General features: G+C 41.1%; 1 protein-coding gene across 2 annotated transcripts; it reads left to right on the forward strand.

The window, feature by feature from the left end:
- Nucleotides 1-25,140, forward strand: PDXDC1 (pyridoxal dependent decarboxylase domain containing 1). 2 transcript variants are annotated; one of them, XM_036392150.2, is made up of 23 exons: nucleotides 1-59; nucleotides 5,871-5,944; nucleotides 6,453-6,518; nucleotides 7,701-7,784; nucleotides 8,721-8,867; nucleotides 9,402-9,591; nucleotides 10,152-10,220; nucleotides 10,717-10,795; nucleotides 11,318-11,402; nucleotides 12,242-12,290; nucleotides 12,387-12,488; nucleotides 12,651-12,776; nucleotides 13,473-13,523; nucleotides 14,410-14,473; nucleotides 15,305-15,393; nucleotides 16,041-16,146; nucleotides 17,146-17,317; nucleotides 17,968-18,086; nucleotides 18,917-19,038; nucleotides 20,953-21,045; nucleotides 21,129-21,225; nucleotides 22,314-22,418; nucleotides 23,199-25,140. In XM_036392150.2, exons 2-23 carry the CDS (start codon nucleotides 5,871-5,873, stop codon nucleotides 23,456-23,458), a joined length of 2,349 nt encoding a protein of 782 aa, XP_036248043.1. In that variant the 5' UTR covers nucleotides 1-59; the 3' UTR covers nucleotides 23,459-25,140. The 2 variants fall into 2 exon arrangements, with proteins under 2 accessions (XP_036248043.1, XP_036248042.1); XM_036392149.2 differs by lacking the exon at nucleotides 1-59 and adding an exon at nucleotides 77-168.
- Nucleotides 25,141-25,156: the final 16 nt, after the last annotated feature.

A 25,156-nucleotide genomic window follows, 5' to 3' on the forward strand; every position in this document is an offset into this window, starting at 1 on the left:
CATCCCCCCGCCGCTGCGGCGCGGTGGTGCGTGCGGCGGGAGGCGGGCCGGTTGCCCAGGTGAGCGCGCGAGCGCGGCCCGCCCCGCGCGGCTCCGTCAGCGCTGCCAGCGTGGAGCGGCCGGGGCGGCAGCGCCGGGCCCGTGGCCATGGACGGCTCGCTCGAGAAGGTCTGCGGGACAGCGCCGCCGGGCCGGGACCAGGGACCGGGACGGGGCCGGGGACGGGGACGGGGACGGGGCCGCGCCGCGAGTAGCGGCCGCGGCGGGTGCGGTGGGGCGGGGGCCGCGGGGAGGGGCGCGGGCCGGCGGCGGCCGGGTCTCGGTGCGCGGCGCTGCCCCGAGCTGAGGCGGCTTTGCCTGCCGGAGCTTTGGGGCAGCAGAGGAGCCCCCGGGCGTGTCCCCCTCGGCCCCCACAGCCGCCGGTGTGACCGGCATCCGTGTTCGGATCCGGACCTAGGCAGGATAACTACCAGGAAATGCTTCAGGAGCGGGTTTTCTGCTTTCTTTAAAAAAAAAAAAAAAGATGGAGCTTATTTCCTGTCAGTGTTAGCCTTCAGCAGGATAGGAGAGGAAATATTACTAAATAAATTATTATTTTACCCATTTTTTTGAATTGACATGGAGGCGTTCGCTGCCCTGTGTTTGCTCTTCTGCCCGTGCAGTGCACAAAGCAAATATTGGCTCTGCCGTGCCCGGACCGAGCCCGTTCGCTCGGCCCCTGAGCCCGCGGCTGCTCCGGAGGCACCGGCTGGGCCCGGGGTCCTCCTGCCCCTCCCGGAGCTGTCCCGGCCCTCGGTGGCCGTGGGGACACCGAGCCCCGGCAATAACCTGTGCTTGGTGTGCTTGAGGCTGTGGATGCACACGCCCCTCCTTGCGTCATTACTCTATGCTGCATGCTCGGGTTTATGCCATCCTTGGGGTGGTCCGGAGAAATTTGAATGGGATGTGCTCCAGTGAAATGGTCGGGAGATTCAGCAATATCTTTCTGACGTGGCAAAAAAAGTTTGATATAATACAAGCTTTCTGAAGAATACAGTGTTACAGAGTATTTGTTAGTGTTTAAAAGCTTAGGTTCTTTACTAGTGCTGGCAGAAGCGACTCCTGCTTGTTCTGAAAAATTTTACTTAATTAAAATTTCACTGGAATAGTTTGGAGTATGCTGTCTATGAACTGGACTCAAAGAGAACCCTGGTGTGATACAGGATTATTTAAAAAGGTGCAATAGTATAGGGCAAGTGTAGTACTGACCAAGCTCTTTGCTTGACCAGTTCATAATAAAAAGCAATAAACACACTGTAAGAATGAAATACCTAAAAGATGTCCATGTTTCTATTATTCTTGACATGAGGAATAGTCTGTAAAAACTTCCTGATTTTTCCATATATGCAGATAGATATGTGTCAAGAGTTATCATTTGATTTACTTCTCTCTTGTTTATCACAGCTTTTTCCCCACATATGTGATAAAAGCTGTAGTTCTCTGTATAATAAAATGCCATAATACAATTATGGTCTTCTAGATATTTAGCAGTAAGTGCCCTCCTGGAATAGTCTTTGGTTAAGATTGTGGTAAATCTGTACAATTTGCAGTTTATCAAGTCTTGAGCATGACATGTCAGAATTCTTGTCCCCAAATATATTTAAAATTCCTCCAAGCTGGGATATGTTTTTCTGCAGAGAATGTTTGTCCACTTATCTCATGGACATAATTTAAGCATTATCATAGTAGATTTGAGACTTTTATTTGAACCATGGGTTCTCTCCTTGCTGTGTATTTGTGCAGGGTGCCAGTGGTGTGATAAGTACTTTTAAACTTGTATTAACATTTGTTGCAACTTTGTATTTTTCATAATCATTTTGGTACAATCACCTAATGAGCTGTAATGCAGTGACGTTGGGTGACTACAGTCTTTAGGGTCTTGCAAATGGAAAAAGATTTTTTTAGCAGATGAGAAACTTCCTGAGAATTGAAAACATTGCACAGTAGGACTGCAGTGAAAATCGTTGCAGAATCTGACTCACAGGTGTGCACACCACACATCTCTTGGTTTGATTTTGCAAATTAACTTTGTTTCAGCAGCTTTTTTTTTTTTTTTGTTGCATTATTTTTAAGGTATTGTGTATCATAAGTGATATAATTATGATTAATTTTATCTGAAATTTAGTAATCCTTTGTTGGGCTGAACTTGTTAAAATAATTCTGGAAGCCTGTGTTAGATTTCAGAAGTTTGCCTTAACAGAACTATTCTATTTTTTTTCCCCATTTGGATTTTGATAGAAGTGACCAATCTTCTGAAGGATTTTAAATTTCAAGTTAGGTGACTTTGTCAATGGTAAAACAGTGCAAATTCTTTCCTTGTAACTTCTTGCTATCTCTACAGCAGTATTTTCCCTAAACATGAAAAAAACAGTTTTGGTTTCTTGCTCAGCCTGTGGCTCCTGCCTTTTGTTACTGTGCTATTTACCACAACATCCTGGTAAGTTTACAGGAAACTCAGGCAGCTGAGCTGCATTAAGGTCCTGGCACATGTCAGGGGAATAAATCAAGATTAAAAGAGTGAATATCTGTAAGCAGAAGCCTTGTGATGACACAGTGCCATTTTTATTCAAGCCAGTCATGAAGTGTCTGCTTTTTTTTTGTTATCTTAAACTTTTCTTACCCTGGAGAATAAAAACAATATTCTTTTGGCTGAAGAATACTGACATTGTTTGAGATTAATTTACCATTGAGAAGAGGTTTTATTTATTTATGGTAAAACCTTCTTTTAAGGTGTTACAGTAATGTAGTGGGAAAATGAGCTCCCATGAAACAGGGAATGAGGTACACCTGTGAGTTGCTTCTCACAACATGAGTTTATGTAAACTGTTTAAAATTCATCCCTTTATTTCATTAGGAGTACAGCCTACAGAAATGCAAAACCAAGACTGGAAAACATTGCTATAGAAGCAGCATTCTCCCTTTTGAATTTGCAATTAATTTTCAGTCTTATCACAGTTGGAGAATGGCCCCTTATCCTCTCTCCCCAGTTGCCAAGTGACTCCGAGGTGTGACATTCTGCCTGTAAAATCATAAACAGTTCACAGTTCAAAGTACTTAATAAAATAGTAACAGATTAGTTACAGAATAGGGAAGTGGCTAAAATCAAAGCTGTTGCAGGATAACCTGAGGGAGTTGGATTAACACATTGGAAGGCTGTGAATGATAAAAGTTGAAGCGGGCTGAGTGAGGTGTGTCAGGGGCTGAAGGAGGCAGGAGGTGCTGGCATGTGAATGGACCCCTGGCAGGAAAAAGTCATGGCTGGTGCCTCTTAGAGCTTGGAGGATTTGTGTGGCTTGTAAGTGCCCTGGCCAAAGGCTGCCTGTGATCCAGGGGAAGGACTGGGTGCAGAAACTTCCTGCAGCTCCTTTAACCCCCTCCACACCTCTGCTGTCCTGTGCTTCAGGAGGGAGTGTTCAAGAACTCCTCCCACAGTCGTTTTCAAAACCTGTTCAAGACCATGAAAAAAATACTGTCTATTGCTGCTCTTGTTATTCAAGTGTGTTCAGAAACCTTTCTTAACTTAATGATTTGTTGCTGCAACTTTGCCACACCTATTTTTCTTGCTGCCTAAAAGAAGCAGAAAGTCTCCTGCTTCCCAGCTCCATGGCCTTACTAATGTGAGGAGAGGAGGAACATCCAGAACGTTCAGCAGGTGAAGGTGGGCTTCTTCTCCTTCCAGAATTCAGAGGAGAAAAGAATTGCTGCATATCCACTTAGCAACTGGAAAAAATCAGAAGGGATTAATTTTCAAATTCAGCCCATATCAGAATTCAAAGACTTTGTGGATTTCATAGCATTTTTTGGAGCTTAGTGTACCTTAGGAGTTTAAAGGTGTATTTTATGTCGTTATTCTGGCAGCTTATTGGCAGAAGGGTTTCATGTGTGTGTAATTAGTGAGTGAGATAGGATGAGTCACAAGGGTAGGGATGTGCAGTTTTAAACATCTGATGTCATTTCAGCTGGTGAATTTTGTTACCTGCAAACAAAACAGCTCAGAGCCCTTTTTATGCTGTCTCTACATCTTGAGTCCTCATTTACAACAGATATGAATGTTTGCATGTGATGCTAAGGAAGGCTCAAACAAGTAACTGCCTTCCAGCCATTGATGATGTTTTATGGCAGCCTGAATTAAATTATGTGAGATAATCATAATCAGTAGATTGTGATAATTTACTCTTTTAAGGGCTTGCAGGAACCAAACTGTTGGGTTTTTTTTCCTGAACTTCTTTCCAGAGTTTCTTTGACATGGTGCAACTCTGGAAATCACTCAAAATGTGCGAACATGTTGCCAAAGATCAAATTTATATATTTTCTTTGATTATGTCTGTTTTCTTCTGAGTACTGAATGCTTGCAGTGTGTGTTGGGTTTTTTAAATCTGTGATGAGGTCTGGAACTTTTTGTATTTGTACTGCTTTGTCACTCAGTGCTTAATTAGGTTGTGGTCCTCATACCCAGTGGTTGTTGTGCAAGTCAGTGTAGAAGTGTAAAATCCTATTTATTGCTGAATGCTGGGATTTCTGATGGTAAAATATTACTCAGTTCTTGCTCTATTGTTTTGTTCTTCCCCCAAACATTTGTAACTGGCTGCTTCCAAAGCCACAGAATAGAGAATTGTCAGTCTTGGTCTGATCACTGTGCCCATGCCCAGCTACTGATTCTTTCAGCCACCTACCACTTACTGTAATGTGAGTTAAATCTCAAAATATTGGGTTAAAAATAGTCTTTGAACATATGGTAACTTTCAACTTAATTTTTTTTCCTTTCTTGATCAGTCCTCTCGATGAAAATAGTGTAAAATCCTCATGTAAATGAATCCCACTGCCTTCTGTGATTAAATTTGCTTTTGTGTGTGCATCTGCCTGAGTGAATGCATTTGCTTGTGGGATTTTTTTCTTTAAACCCCTGGCCTTCCCCTGTCCCCCAGCCTTAGCAGCAGCCTGCAGGGGTAACCACCAGAGTCTTTGGTATGTGGGTGCTGGCTTGGTGTTGAATTTATGGAGGTTATGGGAGGCAGGGACTCTGTAATGGGGTCACCTGAGTATGTCAAGGGATTTTGGCATCTAAATTTTGTGCTGGGGCTTAGCAGTGGTGTTTCCTTCTCCCCTCACACTGGGGTATATTTATTTTTCAAATATAGGTAAATCAGGCTCTGCCAGATGACACCTTCCACATTCTCTGGAAGCTTCAAATGGCATCAAATCCTTAAATGGATAAATGCTCCTGTCCAGGTGTCTGGTGTCAGTGTCACAAGCTTCTGTCAGGCCTCTTGGGTTAAAGTGTATGAAAGAGACTTCATCACAGCCAGAGCAGTTCTTTGGAAAATACTTTGAGCTTGTCATTGGTTCAGGGCAAATAAATTCCATGATTTTTAAACTCTTCCATCCTGGCAATACCTGGGGTTACCTGATTTCAGCAGTGAGATGAGGATTTTTGGCCTGTTCTGTGCAGCTGGAGGATAATTGCTGCATGTCAGCCTGTCTTAGCTGCCTGCTGCAGGTTAGTTTCACTCTTCTGTCTACATGAAGGCAATTTCTCCAATTAGTTAAGATTAAAAACCGGTTTAAAGGTACAAGAAATAGGAAAAAATAGATTGCCAAGGGTATCTGGGTTGGGTGTTTTCTCATCTGTTTTGAAAACTACCGTTGTAAAAGTCTGCTAGGGAACAATGCTATTTTATTTCTCATCTAGGGCAGTCTCAAAGGATACTTTCTTGTCTTTGTAGATCCAAATGTTGACGTTTTAACCCCTCCTGGGATTTATTAGATTGTAGAGACTGTAAGACAAATGGGTTTTGATCTTTTCTTGAAAGTTGCTTTCTTTTTCCTAAAAGATGGTGGACCCTACTCTAGCAGAAATGGGGAAGAACCTGAACGAAGCAATGAAGATGCTGGAAGATAATCAGAGGTACAATAAGAAACAACAGCTGTTTGTGCTAAGGGGAGGATTATTTGTGTCACTGGCATTAAGCAGAGAAACCCCTCATTTTCCTATAGTTTAAGGTCACATCATCATTCTGAAGCCTACATCTATACAAATCATCTTTGTTTCTCAAATGCTGGGATTTCTAAAGCAAATGTATACATATGCATGTTCTCTAATACCCAAAACAAGTCTGTTTTTCAAAGTTAGGATTTATTTTTTTATTATTGCAGTGCCAGCAACTTTTGATTCCTGTATCTATGAGATTCTTCTCTAAGCTTTCTGTTAAAGAGCTGGAAACCCCAACAACTTGGGAACTCTTTAATTCAGTCTGAATGAAACTTTTGTGTCGGTCTCATCTGGTTTATTTCTGAACTATTGTCAGTGAAATAGATTTGTGTCAGTTTGCATTTCTACAAGTCAAAGTCAATTACATATTTGATGTTATCAAACACAAGCTAAATACAGAGTTTATTCTGTGTCTTTAACTTAGGAAAGTGGAGGAGGAAAATGAAAAGAAGTATGCACGGAAGGATATTCCTGGGCCACTCCAAGGCAGGTAAGCAGCAGCAATTTTTAGAATACACTCTTTTCAAAATCTTAAACTACACATAGCATGTTTGTCTTCCAAGCAACTTACATTAATGGAAAACTTAACATTTTTCAAGGCATCATCATAAACTTTTTCCCATACTCCCATGGGGAAAAAAGGGAATACTATAGTCAACTATTTTCATTCTCGTGTAGAAAAGAGAAAAAAAGATTATTTGTCCTCAGTTACTGAAATTTTGAACTCTTGGAATCTGATGAAGTAGTGGTGCCTACAGCTGTGATTGGGACTCAAAGTAAACATAAACTTCTATTGAATTAAAGCACCCAGATTAAAAAAATAACTGAGACTGATAAGGTAGAAAACAGTAAAAAAACCCTAAAACCAAAACCAACAAAAAACCCAAAACAAAAGAAAAAAAGAACCAAACCCCAGGAACCTCCCACCTTTTCAGCACAGCTGTCTTTAGAAATTAAACAGAGCTCTTGTCCATAAGGCAGGTAAGACCAATTCACCTGAAAATGAAGATTTAAATTGGTTGTGTCCTCTGTGGGAGATGATCCTGCAGGAGCTCAGGCTAGCACTTCAGAAAATATTGCAAGAGCTATTTAAGACTCTGCTGTGCAGGAACTAACCCTGGTTTTGAGTGGAGACACTGAGTTATCTTTTCTATGAATAAAAAGCAATTTCAGCTATCAGTGTAAGTTCTTACACTACTGTTAATTTTAGCTGGAGTTAGAAAAGTTGAGGTGGATCTTTTCCAGTTTTACCATGTCATGTAAGAAGTCTAAGATAGCTTGTGTCTGCCACAAACTGAGATTTGTAGGGAATTGTTTAAGAGATGTGCTGAGTTATGAGCTGAGGCTGGTTCAGGTGAAGTGAAATGTGCATCCTTAGCTACTGCCTTGCTTGGCTGTGTAGTAGTAAGAATTCAATGTTGGCAAGTCAGGTTTCTCAGACCAAATTTTCAGGTATCAGTAGATTGTTTTTCTGAGTCTCCTACTATAAGCAATTAGGGTTTTGAATTGATTCAGCATCCTCATCTTTGTGATCAGTTTTCCTGAGACCAATGAACCATTTCTGTTGCTGTACTCAGCATTCAGTAAAAGTGGAGTGTCCCAGATGGCCTCTTTTACATGCTGGAATTTTCCTGTCTGTGTTTCTTTAACGTGGTTTTGTTTCCCCTCCCAGTGGCCAGGATATGGTGAGCATACTCCAGTTAGTTCAGAACCTAATGCATGGAGAGGAGGAAGAGGAAACTTCACAGTCCTACAGGTGAGGCCAATATCAGTTACTGGATGTGGAAGACACCTGATTTTTTAATATTCTGATCACTATAGAACTTATCCACTTAAGTTCTATATGTGTTTCAGTATATATAATTTCTCTATATATTTTAGTACATATATTTATATCCATAAGTATATATATTATGTATTTTAAAGTGTAAAATATTGTGCAACCAGGTAACTTTTTAAAGGCACCTTACATCATATAGTGAAGCAGAATAATGCATGAAGCTTGGCTTTCTTAAAATTACAAAGCTTCCATTACTAATTGCTAAATGGAGCTATACAAGGGAAATGTTTCTCATGTGACAGCTCATTTCTTCCACTTCCTGAAAGTTGTTTTAAGTCTTAAAGATTTGAATACCAATAGATTTTTATCATGTATCTCTGTAGATTTTAAAATGAAAGGAAATAAAATTTGTTTCCATTTTTCAGTAAAATGGAAATAGTACTAACTGATCTGCAGAGGATTATTGAAAACTAGCATTCAAAAAATATGTTCAAGATTTAAAAAAAAACCCCAAAAACCCAAAACCAATAAAAAAAACCCCACCAAACAAAAAAACCCTAATAAAGAAAAGCTGTGCCTCTAAAAATAGTAATGTCAGCATCCTGAGTTTTCTGTGCATAGGAGAGAAAGGTATTAATGCACTCTCCAGTCCCAGTGCAGATAAGGTGCTTAGTTCCAGCTCATGTTGGCTGTTTCACAGAGCAGCTGGGCCAGGTGAGGTGCTCTGTGTGCACTGGCAGCTTAGTGTGTCGTACAGGAGGGTGGCTGTGATTTACTGCACTTCTCTCTGCTAAATATTTAAATTGCGAGTCAACCAATTCTGCCAGGCTGCGTTAGAAATCCATAAAGCCCATATTGCTGTAATGCCCATGACTTGGGTTTGATTGGCAGTTCCTCTGTTCTGGCTTGCAGACTTCAGAACGTTGGTGAGCAGGGTCACATGGCTCTACTGGGACATAGTTTGGCTGCTTATATATCTGTGCTGGACAGGGAAAGGCTGAGAAAACTTACAACCAGGATCCTTTCTGACACTACCCTCTGGCTCTGCAGGCTTTTCAGGTGAGTCCCTGGGAATCACTGCTGTGACAAGCTAGTGATAGTGTTTAAAAATGGATGTGACTTGACTGAGGATGTCAACTAAAGAAACCACTGTGTCACAAACTTAGAAATCCTTGGAAGGTCTCAACACAACCTTCACCTAGCCTAAAGAATATAGGTTGCATTATCTTTAAAATTAGCAGTCCATAATTTAAATCTATATTAAAACCAAAATTAAGCCTTTTGTGTGTTTCCTCCCACACTCCACTTTTAGTAAGCAAGGTTTTGAACTCTCTAAAGGCAATCTTAAAGGAACCCAGATGTTTCTTTCTTTCTTACTCTGTGTCTAAATGAAAATATATACTAGGCTTCTCTCATTGTTAATCTCAGCCTGTCTTGTAAAAGTTTTCTTTTAATCTACTTTAACCTGGGAAAATAGAAGGTTTTTTATTATCTTCTCTGTCCCATGGCAAGCTTTTTTGTTGATCAGTGTTATTTTAGTCCTTAAACTGACTGTTGGTTACGTCTCTCATATTTACTTGGCTTTTCTGGCAGGTATGAAAATGGATCAGCTTATTATCATGAAGATGATCGTGAAGGTCTCCTAAAAATCTGTCGACTGGTAATTCACACCCGCTATGAAGATTACACACTGGAGGGCTTTAACGTGCTCTACACTAAGCAGCCTGTCATATACATCAGTTCTGCAGCCAGAGCAGGCCTGGGCCAAGCTCTCTGCAACCAGGTAAACTCAGTCTGGGGGCTTTAGCTGCAAGTACAACCTACCTGCCTTCATATTGCCTGAATAGCTTTGGGTATTTTGGCAACTTATTTTTCCTCATGGTGGAAATAACAGCAAAAGAAGCAGAGTCCATAACTGGGCATAACCTCAGCTCTAGTAGACCATACATTTAAAATAAAACCATTTGTCTGGGAAAAAGACTTTGAGTTTTTATTTACAGCCTGTGTTTTGCAGCAGTGATACAGTGGGAGGAAGAAAACTTTTCTGAATACTTCCACTGAAAGCACCCTGCCTGCTAACTTTGTAAAAAATGACTGATTGTTTCTAGGTTGCATTGTGATTTACATAAGCTGTTGGTCATGTGAGATAGACCTGAGCTCAAACATACATAATTTGTTCTGTGCTTTTCCTTATTTATTTTTTATAAGTTTTAGCAGAAAACTTACTTGATAATGTAATATTACGGTTTCTATTGTCACACTGGTTTTTGTGTCACTCTGTATTAGTGAGGACATGAAAAGAGTATTTATTTCTCAGCTGAAATTCCATCATTTCTGTTGCAGTTAGGGTTGCCCCTTTCCTGCATGTGCCGTGTGCCTTGTAACACAATGTTTGGATCTCAGCACCAAATGGTAAGTTTGTCTTCCCTAAGAACTCTTTCTGTGCTTTAGTTGGTTTTTAAGCCTCACTAAATGAATATCAAGTATGCTGTTAGGAAAAGCTGTTAAGACATTTACTTTTTCAACTTCTAAGTCTTCTGTGTTAAAGCTGTGCGAATCATAGATGGACATTTTCTAAAAGGAGTTTGTATCTTGGTCTTGTCATTTGCAAAATATTTTAATGTCTTTTAAGTAAAGTGCTTTTTAGTGCAAGATTTCTAGAATAAGAGTAGATGGAGTACTTTCACAAGTACACACTACATGATGTATTTGTGTTTTATTTTTCACAAATGCTTTATTCAGATTATTTTGCCTTTGAGAGGAAGAAAATGCAAACCAAAATCAAAGACATTGAGAATGTTTCCTTTCAGAACTTCAGAATGCTGTTCATTTTCAATCTTAATGCATTTTCCCAGTTCAGCAGAAACAATTCAGTGTTTGACAAACATTGTTTTCTTACTGATACCAGGATGTTGCTTTGTTGGACAGACTGATTAAAGATGATGTTGAGTTTGGAAAACTGCCTTTGTTGCTTGTGGCCAATGCTGGTAAGTGCTGTGGACAATCACAAAATGCCCATGGCTACCTCATGAATACATATACAATAAAAAAAAAAAAAAAAAAGTATCAAATAAAAAACCCAAAAATTTTCCTAAACAGCTCAGTGGTTGCATATCAAGAAATATCTTAATGACCACACAATAATTATCTGTCCAAAGGGGATTTTATTTAACTAATTCAAATTTGGATTGTGCTGTTACAGTTCTGCATATGCCAGCTGATGTATTAATATGACTGTAACTTCCTTTAGTGAGTGCAGATCTCTTGTTAAAAATCAGTTTTACATTACCACTTCAGAATCTTTTGATGGATGTGCTATCAACTTTAGCTTGAAAAATATATTTTTCGTCTAGTTAATTAAACACATGTACAAAATTTGCTTTAAGTATGAATGAGGGAGGTGACTGTTACTTGCTTGGGACCTGGAAGGTGATCTGAGATGAGTCCTGATTTGGTAGAGCCTCAGTGCAGGCTGATCCTCTGTCACTGCCTTCTCCCTGTTCAACCAGGGACTCCAGGAGCTGGACACACGGACAAGCTGGGCCGGCTGAAGGAGCTCTGTGAGCAGCACAAGATGTGGCTCCATGTGGAAGGGTATGGAACTGGAGACTTACTGCTCTGGAACTGTGTTCAATGGAAAGTCTGACTCATAGACACCATCTAATTTAACAGCTCACACAGAGCCATAGGGCCAACTTGAGTTGGTCATAGTAAGCATTTTATATGGTTATAATTTGTTATTGTGAGATAGAAATTGATTTACATACACAGGAGGAATTAATTGGAGAGGTAATTTCAGCACAGATTAGTGATCACTTTTATTCAGATGGTAATCTTATCTGCCCTTGCTTTGAAGAGCTTGAAATATTAATACAAAGATCTTCTAGGCCAGGGAGGCCTAAAAAGACCTTATAAGTCAGGGAGGACATTACACAATGGTTTTTGAGAATGAAATGGCACTTCAATGAAGGTAGTCAAGAAGGCTTCAGCAAGAGCCAGGAGAACTGGGAGGGGGATTAAACCAAAAGAAAAATAAATTCCAAGAACATGGACAATGTCAATGAAGACTCCAGTGCTCTAAGATTATATTTTTTGAAGCTGAAATAAGGACAGTTTCTCCTGGTATTTTTTAGAATAGCTGTATTTGCATACTATTTATTTCTGATACCAAAATGATGCTAAATTATGGATATGACCTTGGGTGATGATTTCACCAAATGTTGGACTGAAAATTTTGAGAATGAAGTAGGTTTTTACTTTTGAGTTTTCAATCTCGGAATACCAAGTAGCAACATCTCCTGCATTGTTAATGAAATATATATGAACAAAAATTACCTCCCTTTACACATCAATATGAAATATTTAAACTGCAGATTAAAATGCTGTCTCTTAATACATATTTAAGTTATGCTAAACCCACTTTTTTTTTCCAGCGTGAATCTGGCAACTTTGGCCTTGGGTTATGTCTCCTCTTCTGTACTGGTATGTTTCACTGTATCTAGAAGCTTTAAAATGTGCTTATATAAGGTTAATCAAAATATATATGGCTTATATTGTGTTTATTGTACTAAACTTCAGGCTGCTACAAAATGTGACAGCATGACTCTGACTCTGGGTTCCTGGCTGGGGCTCCCTGCAGTGCCTGCTGTGACCCTCTACAGACACGAGGATCCATCCTTGGTATGTTCAGATTCTCACTCACCATCCTCCAGATCCTGGGATTCTGATTCTGAGCAGTGTGCTGTCATGTTCTTCATAGGCATCTAAATGATAATTTCCAGAGCTGGCAAAGTGGCAGCACTGAGGAGAGGTTAACAGTGCTTTGTTTGTTTTCCTCCTCAGTCCTTGGCAGCGGGGCTGACATCGAGCCAGCCCGTGGAGAAGCTCCGTGCCCTGCCCCTGTGGCTCTCCTTGCAGTACCTGGGCCACGATGGCATTGTGGAGAGGATAAAACATGCCTCACAACTGGTGAGCAACAGCCCAGCAGGGATTTATGGCAGCTCTTGACAGATCTTTCTGGTTATTGTGATGTGTTGTAGAAGACTCAACTAAAATACTGCAGTTGTTGATAGTGTAACATTGGGTTTCACCCATGATGAAAGCACAGGATAATGCTTGAGGCAGGTTTTGTGTTTTTACTATTAGATTGTATGTATATTTTTATAAATGAGAAAAAACAAGTCTTTGTTCTTCCTAGACAGTGGAGTAACATAATAATTTCCTTTTTTGTCACTTCTCTTAACTAATTTTGCTTGAAAGCTCTACAGAGAGACTTTATTTACCTACTTGGCATTTTGTTGATTTAAATACTGGTAAATTACTTTTAGTAAAAACAACTTCAAAACATTTCTTGAGGTACAAGTGCACTACATTTGGAGTCCTTACTTTAGTAAAAGTTAAGTCCAATATAACGTGTTAGGTACAAAATGCAGTGCTTATATGCAAAATATTATTTCTTAAAGGTCACATTGTAGTCAGTGTTTAACTAAACCCAGAAAATACTTTTCTGTTGCATTCCAAATTGACAAATGAAAACTGGTTGAGTCTGACATGTTGGGAAGGGTTTGCTCAAAATTTGCAACTGTTTAATGTTTTTCAGAATAACTTTTAACTTCTAAAACTCTATTTCTCTCCTCCATTTGTTCTCCTGCTCCGGTCTTCTAGAGTCAAAGGCTGCTGGAAAACTTGAAAAATCTGGATTTCATTAAAACTTCGGTACAGTCTGTTTTTAATACTTTGGTTGTATATCTTAGTTTCTGCCTGTTATGATAAGAATAACTTTGACTAAAATAAATTATTAAAAAATATTATGTTAATCATAACCATTGTTTTGAAGATACTTGGGATCTTTCTAATTAAGTTCTGGTGTTCAGTGAAAGCTCGTGGCTTGGCTGTGCGTGACCTCTGGATCGTGTTGCTCTGTACTGGTGCACCCATGGGAGTGCAGAAGAGCATCCAGAAGTATTCAAAGCTTGATTTAATTCCATTTAGAACATGGCTTTGCTCAGTAATACATCTATGAAACGAGTTTCCCTAAGTGTCTCTAATCTATTCTGGCTGCATCTTACCCTGCTGTTGAAATCATATTGTGAACCCTCTGATACTGTACACAAAAATTATCCCAGTTGAGGTTTCTACACCAGAAACAGGTTTAGAAATCACAGCTAATATATTCATTCCAATTCAGTTTCTGTGAGATGTCCTGTCCAACAGGGTTTGGTTATTTTACTCTGACCCTCACCCCTGAATTTTAGTTGATATTTGATGCATAGAAAATTTAGTCAGCTTATTGAGTAAGCTGTAGAGTATTAATGGCCCTGGGAGTTCAAGTTACTGTATCACTTACCCTCCTACTCAAATAAATCTTGGCATTTTTAGGAGTATGAAATAGCCTCAGACTGTCTCCAGAAGTGGCACAGTCCATCTCTCCAAAGAAGGAGCAATTACAATCTTACTTTTCCTGCTGGAACTTTCTTGAATGTTTCCCAGTGATTCTGGGGTGATTTTCAAGAGAGCTCAAGCTTTGCTCAGCAGTGTAAGGAATTGTACATGGTGTTAAATCTTTAAAAAAGCAGGGGGAAATATTTTTTTTTCTTTTAAGGTTGAAGATGAACTGAGTTCACCTGTGGTGGTTTTCAAGTTTTTCCAGGAATATTCAAATAGAGGTAGGTGATTTATTTAAAACCAAACAACAACCAAAAAAACACCCCTCTCTCTACAGTACTTTAAACTACAAGTTCACCAAATGAATTTGAGATAAATATGATGTAGTGCAGTTCTCTCATGCAACGTGCTTTTAAAAAGGTTGTGAATGCTGGTCATAATCTGTGACAAATCATACACGTGATAGCTTCTTTTTTTAGACAGACTGCAGTGTTTTGAATTTTCATAACAAGTAATTTTCTGCCTTCTTGAGTAAGAAGATTTGCATATGATTTTGATCTTGGGAGCAGATGATGGAAGTCTCTTACAAGTTGCAGGCTGAGTATGAGTATACTGGTGGGGAGAGATTTTGGTTTGTTCAGGTCTTTTGTTCCTTTCAAACATTTCAGAGCTTGTGGCAAGCACTACATTGCTGTGGTTTACTGATTACAGTTCCCGTTGCAATTTTAAAAGCAGCAGAACACATTGGGAACAGCTCTGGAAATGCTGTCACAGGTATTAAATATTTGCAGCCTCCTGTGACAGGACTTTGCTTTGTGAAAACACTGGTTGTATTTCCATTGGGGCATTTTAACCTCAAAACTCAGAAGTATTTTACTGGTTTGGTTTTTTTTTAACTATTACATTCAACTCTGGTTTACTTCCAGTATTTATTGTGTTCAACATATTTTTACAAAAACATCCATGTTAATCTGCTCCAGGCCCAGTACATGGTGTAGATGTGTTACATTAGCTAGGAAATGTAATTGTCTTTTATCTAAATTTTAGGTTGTCTTTTATTTAATTAAGTAAATAAAAATCCACTTCTGTGATTCTTGTGTCTTTTGATTCAGATCAGACCTCACATGCTGCACAGGCCTCAACTATTCAACGCCCCATAATAAGCAATGAAGGGCACATTTATGACACCTTCAATCAGTGGGTAAGAATGGAGGGGAGTGGCAGGGGAGTAGTTCAGGGGGTCATCAGGAGCCATAAACCCATTCTTAGAATACTTTGAAAGATGCTCTTGATCTGATTCCCTTTGCAAAACTTGTGGCTGTTTAAAAGATTAATTTGCTCTGAAGCAATGTTGCTTTCACATTTCTGATCATTTTGCACATAATTAGTAGTGAAATCATTCCTGAATCTTAAACTCTTGGTTGTTCCCTTGATCTTGTGGAATATGTGTAAACTTCAGAATTCTTTTAAATTAACCAAATGCTGTATTGCCAGTGTCTGTGTATTGTTGAACAGACAGCTGCCTTTTCCAGCTCTGTAGTTAATTCTAGAAGCCTGTGCTGGCAGAGCTGAGCATGTGGCTGGTTTGGATCCCTTGTGCAGTAATCATGGCACACCTAATGGCCATGGCAATTTTGCAGAAAATTCTGACTTGTAACACTTGCAGCTTATCCCAAATTTCCATGATTTCAAGGATCTGTTGAACTCAGTTATCTCACCGCAGGGTGAAGTATTTTGGTGCAAGAACTGATTTTGAGAGAAAACTGTGTCCATGTTGTTCCCTGAGCTGAGGCAGGGCCTGCAGGAGCCATCCCTGCCCCGTTCCCTGACTGTGCCTTGTCCCTGCAGCTGGGAGAGCAGCTGGCACAGCTGGTTCCTGCCAGCGGGGTGGATGTGGTGGAACTGGAGGATGAAGGCACGTGTGTGCGCTTCAGCCCGCTCATGACCTCTGCAGGTAATGTTCACTCCAGCCAGCCCCTTGTAAGTGCTGCCCTTTGCTGTGCAATGGTACAACAATCTCCTGAGGTAAAAGCAGATGTGCTCAAAAGCTTCTCAGGATATTTTCCTGTGGGGAGGATTTTCTTACAAACAAACAAAACCACCTCAGCTTTATCATTTTGCTGCACCCCAGCACTGGGTGCATTAATGGAAGCACAGCTGTTGTGGGCCACGTTTCCTCACTATCTCTGCACAGAAACACTTCCTGGTTACTTTTTAAACTCATTAGGAAAAGCAGTTAAATTCCTTCTCTTAGCTGCTTAACACCAGATGCCTGACCTTTCTACACAGGTGTTTCAACACCACAATGGTGCTTGTGTTCAAAACACAGCTCCTTAGCTGGAATAATTATTTACTAAGCCTCCAGGGTTTTCTATAACTAGTGATGGAGGGGGGATATTAAAAAAAAAAAAAAATCTGTGTTTTGGAAAGCAGAAGCACAGAGCAGTGTGCAGGGCTCAGGGGGTGCACAGTATCTCCTGTTGGCTTGTGTGAGGTCAGGGGCTTAGGCTGTAGAACAGCTGACACTCGTGAGAGAAGGCCCTGGTGTACACAGAACAGCAGGTTGTAGAGTACAATTACTTGGTGATGCTGTGATGTTTTGTTTTAACCACCATGGAAGCCAATTTGTGTCCAGCTGGGCTACAGGAAGAGGATGTTTGAGGGGTTTTTTTAATGCTAGCTACTGATGTAATGTAAAAGGGTATTGTAACAGATCCTTATCAGTTTGTAACATGAAAAAATCCTTTTTATTAGTTTTTATGAAATCCTTACTTCCTTTCATTTTGATGTCTCAGTGCATAGATAACTGAACCAAAATAGACCAAGATATTCAATACTATCTGTAAGTTATATTTGTGATTAACTTGCAGAGCAGCTCCTTTACAAATCCTTAATTCAGATATCTGTGTCACATCCCTCACACTTACCAGACACTAACACTTCTGCTCTGCAGTTTTAGGAACTGAAATACAAGACATTGATCACTTGGTAGACTGCTTGAAAATGAAGATTCCAGTGTTGACAAGCACACTGCAGCTGAGAGAGGAGTTTGAGCAAGAAGTGAGAAGAACAGTTAGCCTGTTGTATATTGAAGATCTTGGCTGGCCAGGGTTAGGTGTTGTGAGGTAAATTATTTTCTTCATGCTGTATTTGCAAAGTCTGTGCTTGAGCAGGCAGGACCACGTGGTCTCTTCAGTGGTCATTTGGATGTTTTGTTTGCTGATTGTTATCTGGCTTTGCACCCAGTTGAAGCTTTCGAGTGCTTTTTAGGAAATTGCCTTTATAAAGTAATTTTCTTTGATTATTTCTTAAAGAAAAGCTGAAGAGCTGCTTTGAGCACCAGTTGTAACACTGGAAGCTGTGTGTGTGTGTGGGGGATATGGAATGAGCAAGTGCATTCCACTGTCTTTAGCCAAGCATAACTTCTATTTTTATCTATAATGGCACTCATTGATATGCTGAATAGACTTAAAAAACCCTCCAGGTGTCTGTTCTGATCATTTGATGCAGCCCTCTGGGAAGGATTCTGTATAGTCAAATCAGTTCAGGTGTAATCAATACAGCAACCAGAAATCTGTTGTGTTGAGTTTGCAGCAGCAAGCTCAGCCCACCCCCCAATCCCTGATGACAAATGCCAGTAAACTTGCTCGTAGGAGATGTAATGTTCTGAGGTTTTTGTCTGTAAAATACAGGAATTTGTGGAAATGTACTAAATGTGTAGGTCCTTCTGTATGTGCTGTAAAGTGAAATTGCTGTCTCTTGGCTTGGTTTGAAGGTACAACTATCACAGTGATGAGAAGAATGATGACAAACAAGAAAAAGAACTAGAAAAAATCAATACAGAACTTCTGAAAAAGTTAAATGAGCTGGAGTCAGATCTCACCTTTTCTTTGGGTAACTGCACTATTTAAAGAACTTCTTTTCAAGATCGTAGTCATTCTCTCCTAGCTGTGCTAGAATGATTCGCTAGGTCATTATAATGCAGAATGAGCTGCTACCCATGTGATTATTGCAGAAGGAACACCTGGAACTGTTCCCTCCTCCCCCGTGTTTCAGTTCAGGAGTGCTCACCAGGTGAGCTGCTCTCAGAAATCCTTGTGAAAACTGATGTATGGGCAACTAGACCAAGAAGGGTTCCTTGCCAGAAAGAACAAAAGCTGCAGCATTTCTGGGTGGAGATGGAGCCTTCTCAAATCTGCTGATCTAGTGGAAAGCAGATCTCATTCCAAACTGGCACTGATGGCTTCACTGCTTTGTGTGGCTCAATTAAAAGCTTTAGATGACTTTTGTGATAATTAGCAACACTTTCACATTTACACAGTGCCACATGATAGCTGAAAGTATTAATTTGCTTATTCAGAACTCTGATCTTTTTCTAATCAGCTGTCAAAAATTATGTGCCCTACGGTTGTGGAACCAAGTAATCTGTAAATGGCTGAAAGTTAAGGAGCCTAAAGCATATTCAACACTGGTATTTACCACACAACTCCTTGACTGTATAAAGTATCCACTGCTTTTCTAGCTCAGGTGATGTTTTCTGTCTTTGAAAACCCCCAGGGCTGAACTTTCTTGCCCTGCATAATTTGTACCCACACAGATGCTGCCCTTAGGTACTGGAGGGGTGTGTGTACTGGCATTTCCAGATTTACAAGCATGAGTGCTGCAGCCCTTGCAGGATTGCAGATGTGTTCAGCACAAAGCCCTGACTCTCCCTGTGCCCCCAGGTCCGGAATTCGGAGGGCAGAAGAATTGTGTTTACATTGGCATGGTCACAGAGGATCTGGATGTGTCAGAGCTGGTTGAAACTATCGCAGCAACAGGCAGAGAAATTGAAGAAAATTCAAGAGTATGTATTAATAACTCAAAACATTTTGAAACACCTTTTTTCCTCCCCTTTCATATTGGCTTCAGGACATGGTTTTGTTCATTGTGAAAGTAAAGGTTGTGCTTGCCCACAAGAGTTTTAATGACTGTGGAAGGAATAATCTGTGTCTACATAGAGAGAGTTATGGATTATGATATTGTGGGATGTCTGGATTTGTGTTCATGGTCCTGTGTGCAGTAGTTCTAATGAAAACCTTCATTCAGTAGTACTGAAGTAGCCTCATTTTTTCATTCAGATTTTAAGCTGTCAAAAAACGAAAGTGAAGGTGTAAGTTGATTGTGAGCTGGTGTTTCTCTTCACTGCTGGATGTGGTGGGATTGCAATTCTTTGTCTACTGGCTTTAAGATAAGACTATGCTCTAAAATATGTGAAAAACTTTAAATTGGTCTCTTAAACCCAGAAATTACAAGTTACCTATTGAAGTAATAAAGCTGATGATGCAATTTCTATTTGTCAAAGCATTTACCTGAATGGAGTTCTCCAAATGTTCTCTAAAATAGAATTCCTAAGTGAGCTGCATTAGTCTGTCTCTTCATTCTGCTAGTGTTGGGCATTTAATTTTCTCACCTCAAAAATAAATAGAACTTCAGAAATCCTTTGCCTATTTCTGCTCATGGGAATGTGTTGATTATGGCAATGACTTTTTTTCTAGCAGTGACTTCCTGCCCACTCTTGACTCCCTGTGCTGCTTGGAGGGTGACACGAGGAAAGTTCTGTCTGTAGAGTACCTTCAGTTTTTTAACTGTTGTAGTGGAGAGGTTGGAACTGAAGGGGCCTCTCGGGTTCTGAAGGTTCCAGAGAGGAATAAAGTGTAGTGGAAGTCAGAAGGGTGCAGTCCTTGGGCCCAGCTGCAGTAAATCTGTGGATCTTTGCCATTTGATCCAAAGCTGGGAAGCAGAACCCATTTGTGAATGCCCTTGCCCTGCTCAGATGAGGAGGGTTGGTACAAGAAGGGGGATTTTACAAAAAGCCCACATCAGTCCAGCTGCCCTGGGACATGCAGCAAAGGCACTGAAAGGCAGGACCAAAGCTGAGGATGACTGGACCAGAAACTCAGAGGTTCTTCCTGGTACTCTGAACTCCACCCCACTGCCCTCCCTGCTGTAGCCAGGGACTACCAGGGGTCCTGAGCTGCCATGGGAGTCAGTTCCTGGCTGGCCTCTCTCTGAGGGAAAAGGAGCAGCTTCCTCTTTTTCCTTTTATTAGCTGACAGGGACACAAATTTTTGGCATGATGGAGGAAGTGCCTGTCCTTGTGCAATGTTAAAACCAACATCAATATACGGAAATTGGCATTTGTCTCACAGAAACAAAGATGGAGCTTCTTGGGTTTGTTCATTCCTTGTCCCTGCAGCTGTCCCAGTAAGCTGCCTGCCCTTTGCAGTGTAAAACCCTGCTGCTGCTGGCCTGGGCTGCCACAGGGATCAGTGGCAGCTCTTCATGAGAGCAGGAAAACAACATGAACCTCTAGGCTGACACATAGCTTGTTACTGTGAGGCTGATTAAAGTCCTGGGTGTTTCTAGGAACCAAAATGTACTCTATAAACATAAACATTCTTCCCAGACATTCATCTGAGGAACATTTGTATGCTAAGCAGGTTTTCAAAGAATTTGGGTCATAGGCTCATTTCTAAGTGGAAAAAAAAAAAGTACCATTCCTGTTTAAAATTACATTTTTTCTCTGGGTTTATGTGTTAAAAAATCCTGCAGTCAGCATGTACATTCTTTAATTTATAGTCATAATGAAATAGAGATTGTCACATACTGTCTTAAATTAGAAAAATATCTGACTACCCCATCTTCATCCTGAAAACCTGAACTAAAAAGACAGTTTCGAATCTAAATAATACATATCCTTATTTCTGGGTTTTATTAGCTCTTGGAAAACATGACTGAAGTTGTTAGAAAAGGGATACAGGAAGCACAGCTTCAGCTTCAGAAAGCAAATGAAGAACGACTGCTGGAAGAGGTGAGGCCCCCCAGCAGCCCTGTGGGACCCTGAGGTACCTCATCCCTGGGGGCTCTTTCACCATGTTGGGTTGTGCTTTGCAGGGGCTGCTGCGACAGATCCCTGTGGTGGGCTCTGTGCTCAACTGGTTCTCTCCCTTCCAAGCCTCACCCAAGGGAAGGACGTTCAATTTGACAGCAGGTAGGGCTCGGGGCACCTGCAGCTGTGTCGTGCTGGCTCTGGGGCTGCTCAGTTCTGTGCTGAGCCTGCAGCACAGTTCCTGTGCTGTTTGATCATGAGGGACATCATCCACCCTCAGGATGTACAAGAACATGCTTTGCACTATTTCTGTAACACCCAGTAAGTCTTCTGCTCTCTTGTACAGTTTACATTTTGTTGTTGCATGTTGAATCATGTTAAAAAAGCCATGATAGACACTGGCACTTATGAAAGGAATCATTCCTGTGACCTCTGCTTCATATCCTGGAGGAATCTGGGGGGGTCAATACATGAGCTGGGGGTAGCTCAGCCTTAGCACCTTGCTCCTCACGTGAGTGCCTCTCCCCTGTTCCACTGTGCCCCTGAACAGGATCTCTGCCTGAGTCCTGCTTTGGGATGGCCCCTGGCTGCTGCCATCCTGCTCTGTGCTGCTCTGTGTGCTAAACTGCATGTGCAGCAATTGGAGAACAGGTTAAAGCCAGCTGGGGCCTGGCATCAGCTGGGCTGTGTGGGAAACTGTAGCAAAAGGAATGGTGTGATGTGGAAGGCTCTGATTTACTCTGATTCGTAATTTGTGTCTGGGGATGTAGAAAGAGCTGCCTATAAGCTTTTACATCAGTGAGACTGATGTACTGACATAATACTTCCTGAAATTATAGATTTTCACTGTAGTAGTACTGTGGCAGTCACAGAAATGAATATTACTGGGCTCAGCAGAGTATCTGGCACACCCAGAACTGTCTGTGTGTCTGTACCCTGCAGGGAAAGCTTCCTTCTGTGCTCAGGGCCTCTGTGACTCTGGATGCAGCAAGTGACAGGTTCTTAGAGCAGAGAACAGCCCCTTCCCTGGGAATGCTGACCCTGCAGGGCTGGATACCCTTCCTGGCAGCTGGGCAGATGTCACAGAGTGTAGCAGTGCTGTGCAATGAGGGTGGGGGAAACAATTCACTTCTGAAGGGTCAGCACTCACATCCCTGGGTTTTCAGAAATGCATCACCCTCATGTGACAGTCTGAACTCAAATACTGCCATTTCAGAAGTTTTAGTCAACTTACTGTTTTTAACCTGCAGGCTCTCTAGAATCCACAGAATCTATGTATGTATCAAAGGCCCAAGGAACAGGCAGCACTCCACCACCAACTCCCACTTCCAGCCTTGCAAAACAAAGACTTCCTGGTAAGTTTCTGTGTCTAATTTCTAAAACTTCCCTGACACAGAAGACCCACACGACTTTCCATCTTTTGTAACATCTGGAACTAGAGCTCATCTTCTACCACCTTAAAAACCTTAATGTACCATGGTACAGAACATTGCTCCAAGCTGTTATCTCTCCACATATTCTTCCTGGGACTATAGGAAGTTGTCCAATTAACTGACAACTGCCCAGGAAGTCTAGAATCTTCCTGTGGAATATTATGAGGTTATTGAGCTTTAAAAATGAACAGGTAAACCAGCCAAAAGTTTTATTTGGAATAAAAGCATAATAACATGTAGTCATGTACTTCAGCAGCTGCATTTCTGTTGCTACCAAACATTTTGTGGCCTAAAGCATTCTGAGGTGATCTGTTCAATCTGTGGCACCCTCTGCATAGTTGTATTAGTAATTAATGCTGATTTGCCTGGCTGGAAGCCTAGTTCTAACTCACCTTCTGGGCTGGTTGCTTCCAGCCTATGACTTTGAGTTCAGTTGTTTAACCTGGAATGATTTCAGTTTGTAAGCAGGCAGCTTGGCTTCAGCTCAGTTTCTCTGTCTCTGCATACACAGGATACAGTAACAGGGGCTCTTACTTTGCAGACCTGTCTGGGTCTGTGTTCAGGGTCCAAAGTAGCAGGCAAACAAAACCTACTTCTCTGCTGTTACAAAATTCCAATACTTCCTTTGGAAACTGAACTTGTGCACACCACTGTTTGTATTTGCTGCCTCCATGGGTACTGAATGCTTCAAACACTTCACAGGTCAGAAAGCTTTCAAAAGGTCTCTGAGAAGCTCTGATGGGTTCAGTGAGACGAGTTCCATCAGCCACTGTGATGACCTGGACAAGCTGGACCAGAGACCCCCAAATCTCTCCCCTGGCCAAGAGCAAGGACCTTTGGAGATGGAAAGAGCAGAGGAGCAGAAGGAGGTGGTGCAGACAAAGACAGACACTGAGGACATTCACAGTGACCAATCACCACCAGACTGCACCAAGGCAGAGGAGCAAGCAAGTCAAAGATAAAATCCAGAGCGTGGATTTCAGACTGTGCTGAGGAGGCCCCTGCCCAGGGAGCAGCCGGTACCGGTGCATTGAAGATGTGAGCAGTGCCACACACAGTACAGTAATAACTACTGTAACTTAGTCACTGGGATTTTGCACAAATATACATTCCCTCCCCCGGGGACAGAGATTTGTCTTATTGTACACTTGTTACAGTTGCTTTAATCCTCTCCATGTTGGTGTCACCAAAGCTGTAGTGAAATTTATTGAGTGCTCATGAACGTTTGTAAAAACACTTGGCAGTTATCCTTCCTGCAGGAGTCCAGGCGTGACAAATTGCTAACTAACCACTCAGCCATGCACATGATGAAAAATACAGTTGCACCCAATAATTATAAAATTATCTTATGTTACTCTACTTTATAAAAAACAACTGCCAGTTGTTCACCTTTTTACTATTTAAAATTCAGTTTAGGCTTTCCTGCAAAACTTCTCCTGAAGTCACCCAGGTTCTGTGTTGCTTCTTTTCTGTTCCCTTACCCACAGCCTGCCCCAGAGCTGTGGGGTGGGTGGGGGGCCCTGGGGAGGGACAGGTGCCCTGAGGATGGAGTCACTGAGGAGCACTGGGCCATCACCCTTTGTTCCTGCTCCTGTACCACTGCACCCCCAGCCACGGCCCTGATCTCATGGGACTGAGTTAGAGAATTTTCAGCCTTCTAGAAAGCAATAGTGCCTCTGCATGCCTGGCCAGCTTCCTACCCCTGCTCTGGGAAGGAGCACAAGGCACTGTTACTTTCCTTTGCACGCCATTTATACACCAAATACTGAACATGTTCATGCAGTGTAACTGGAGTTCTTTCTGCTGTGTATTTTTAAAGATAGCTGTAGTAAAGCTTGGAAAACCAATACATTTGTGATGGTTTTGACACTTATTTTTTGAATAACAGTAACTTACTTATAGTAGGAATTGTACAGAGTCAAAAGAAATTATTTAGGTTATTTACATAGAGCACAACTTCAGAGCGTTTGGGACTACTTAATGCACAAGCAAAGCTTTGAATAAATCAAACTCCAAAGTGTAAAACTCTTCCCCCAAATCATCTTAATCACTTCACTGCAAATTTTCAGAGTCTCTTGTGGAAAAGCCATCTTTGGCAATACTTGCTTTCCCCAAGTAACCTGATGGTGATACAAACCCTCCCCTCCCTCTAGAACTGGATGGATACAAGTACTGCAGTTTGCTCCATTTGGGATTCTTCCTCCCTCCCTTTTTCCCCCCCACAGGTATCCCTTAATACCATAATGACAATAGTGGTAGTGGGACTTACTTTGATAATCTGCAAATCTGAGGGTTTTGAATTGTACTGGCACCTGATTTGACTCTCAGCTTCTGAAGCCTGCAGTGCTGGGATGCCATGAACAAGGTTAACTTTGCTTGGGTAATTTTGGGGTAATTTATGTAAATCAGTGCAATTTTTTCTAAAGTGCAAAAGCAATTAAATTGACTAGTCTTCCTCCATGGTTTCTTTAGTGCAATGAAGTATGTTAATAACAGTAATTTGTTCGGGATAAAAGTTATCCCCACAGAGATTAATTTTTAATCTTTTTATACTTGGAAATGTTAAATTGGTAGTTTTGTTGGAATGAGCTTCATTCTTTAAATAATTACCTGAATGTTTCAATAAAGATACTTCAAATTATTACTCTGGAATTAAGTTA

This window comes from Molothrus ater, chromosome 16 (genome assembly GCF_012460135.2).
Source record: "Molothrus ater isolate BHLD 08-10-18 breed brown headed cowbird chromosome 16, BPBGC_Mater_1.1, whole genome shotgun sequence".
NCBI classification, from domain to species: Eukaryota; Metazoa; Chordata; class Aves; order Passeriformes; family Icteridae; genus Molothrus; species Molothrus ater.

Bases quoted from the DNA above. Each gene is read 5' to 3' on its own strand.
- PDXDC1 (XM_036392149.2), top strand. From the start codon at position 148: ATGGACGGCTCGCTCGAGAAG. The intron at 12,291-12,386 runs GTATGTTTCACT...ACTAAACTTCAG, and splicing joins ATGTCTCCTCTTCTGTACTG to GCTGCTACAAAATGTGACAG. The intron at 13,524-14,409 runs GTACAGTCTGTT...TTTTCTTTTAAG, and splicing joins TGGATTTCATTAAAACTTCG to GTTGAAGATGAACTGAGTTC.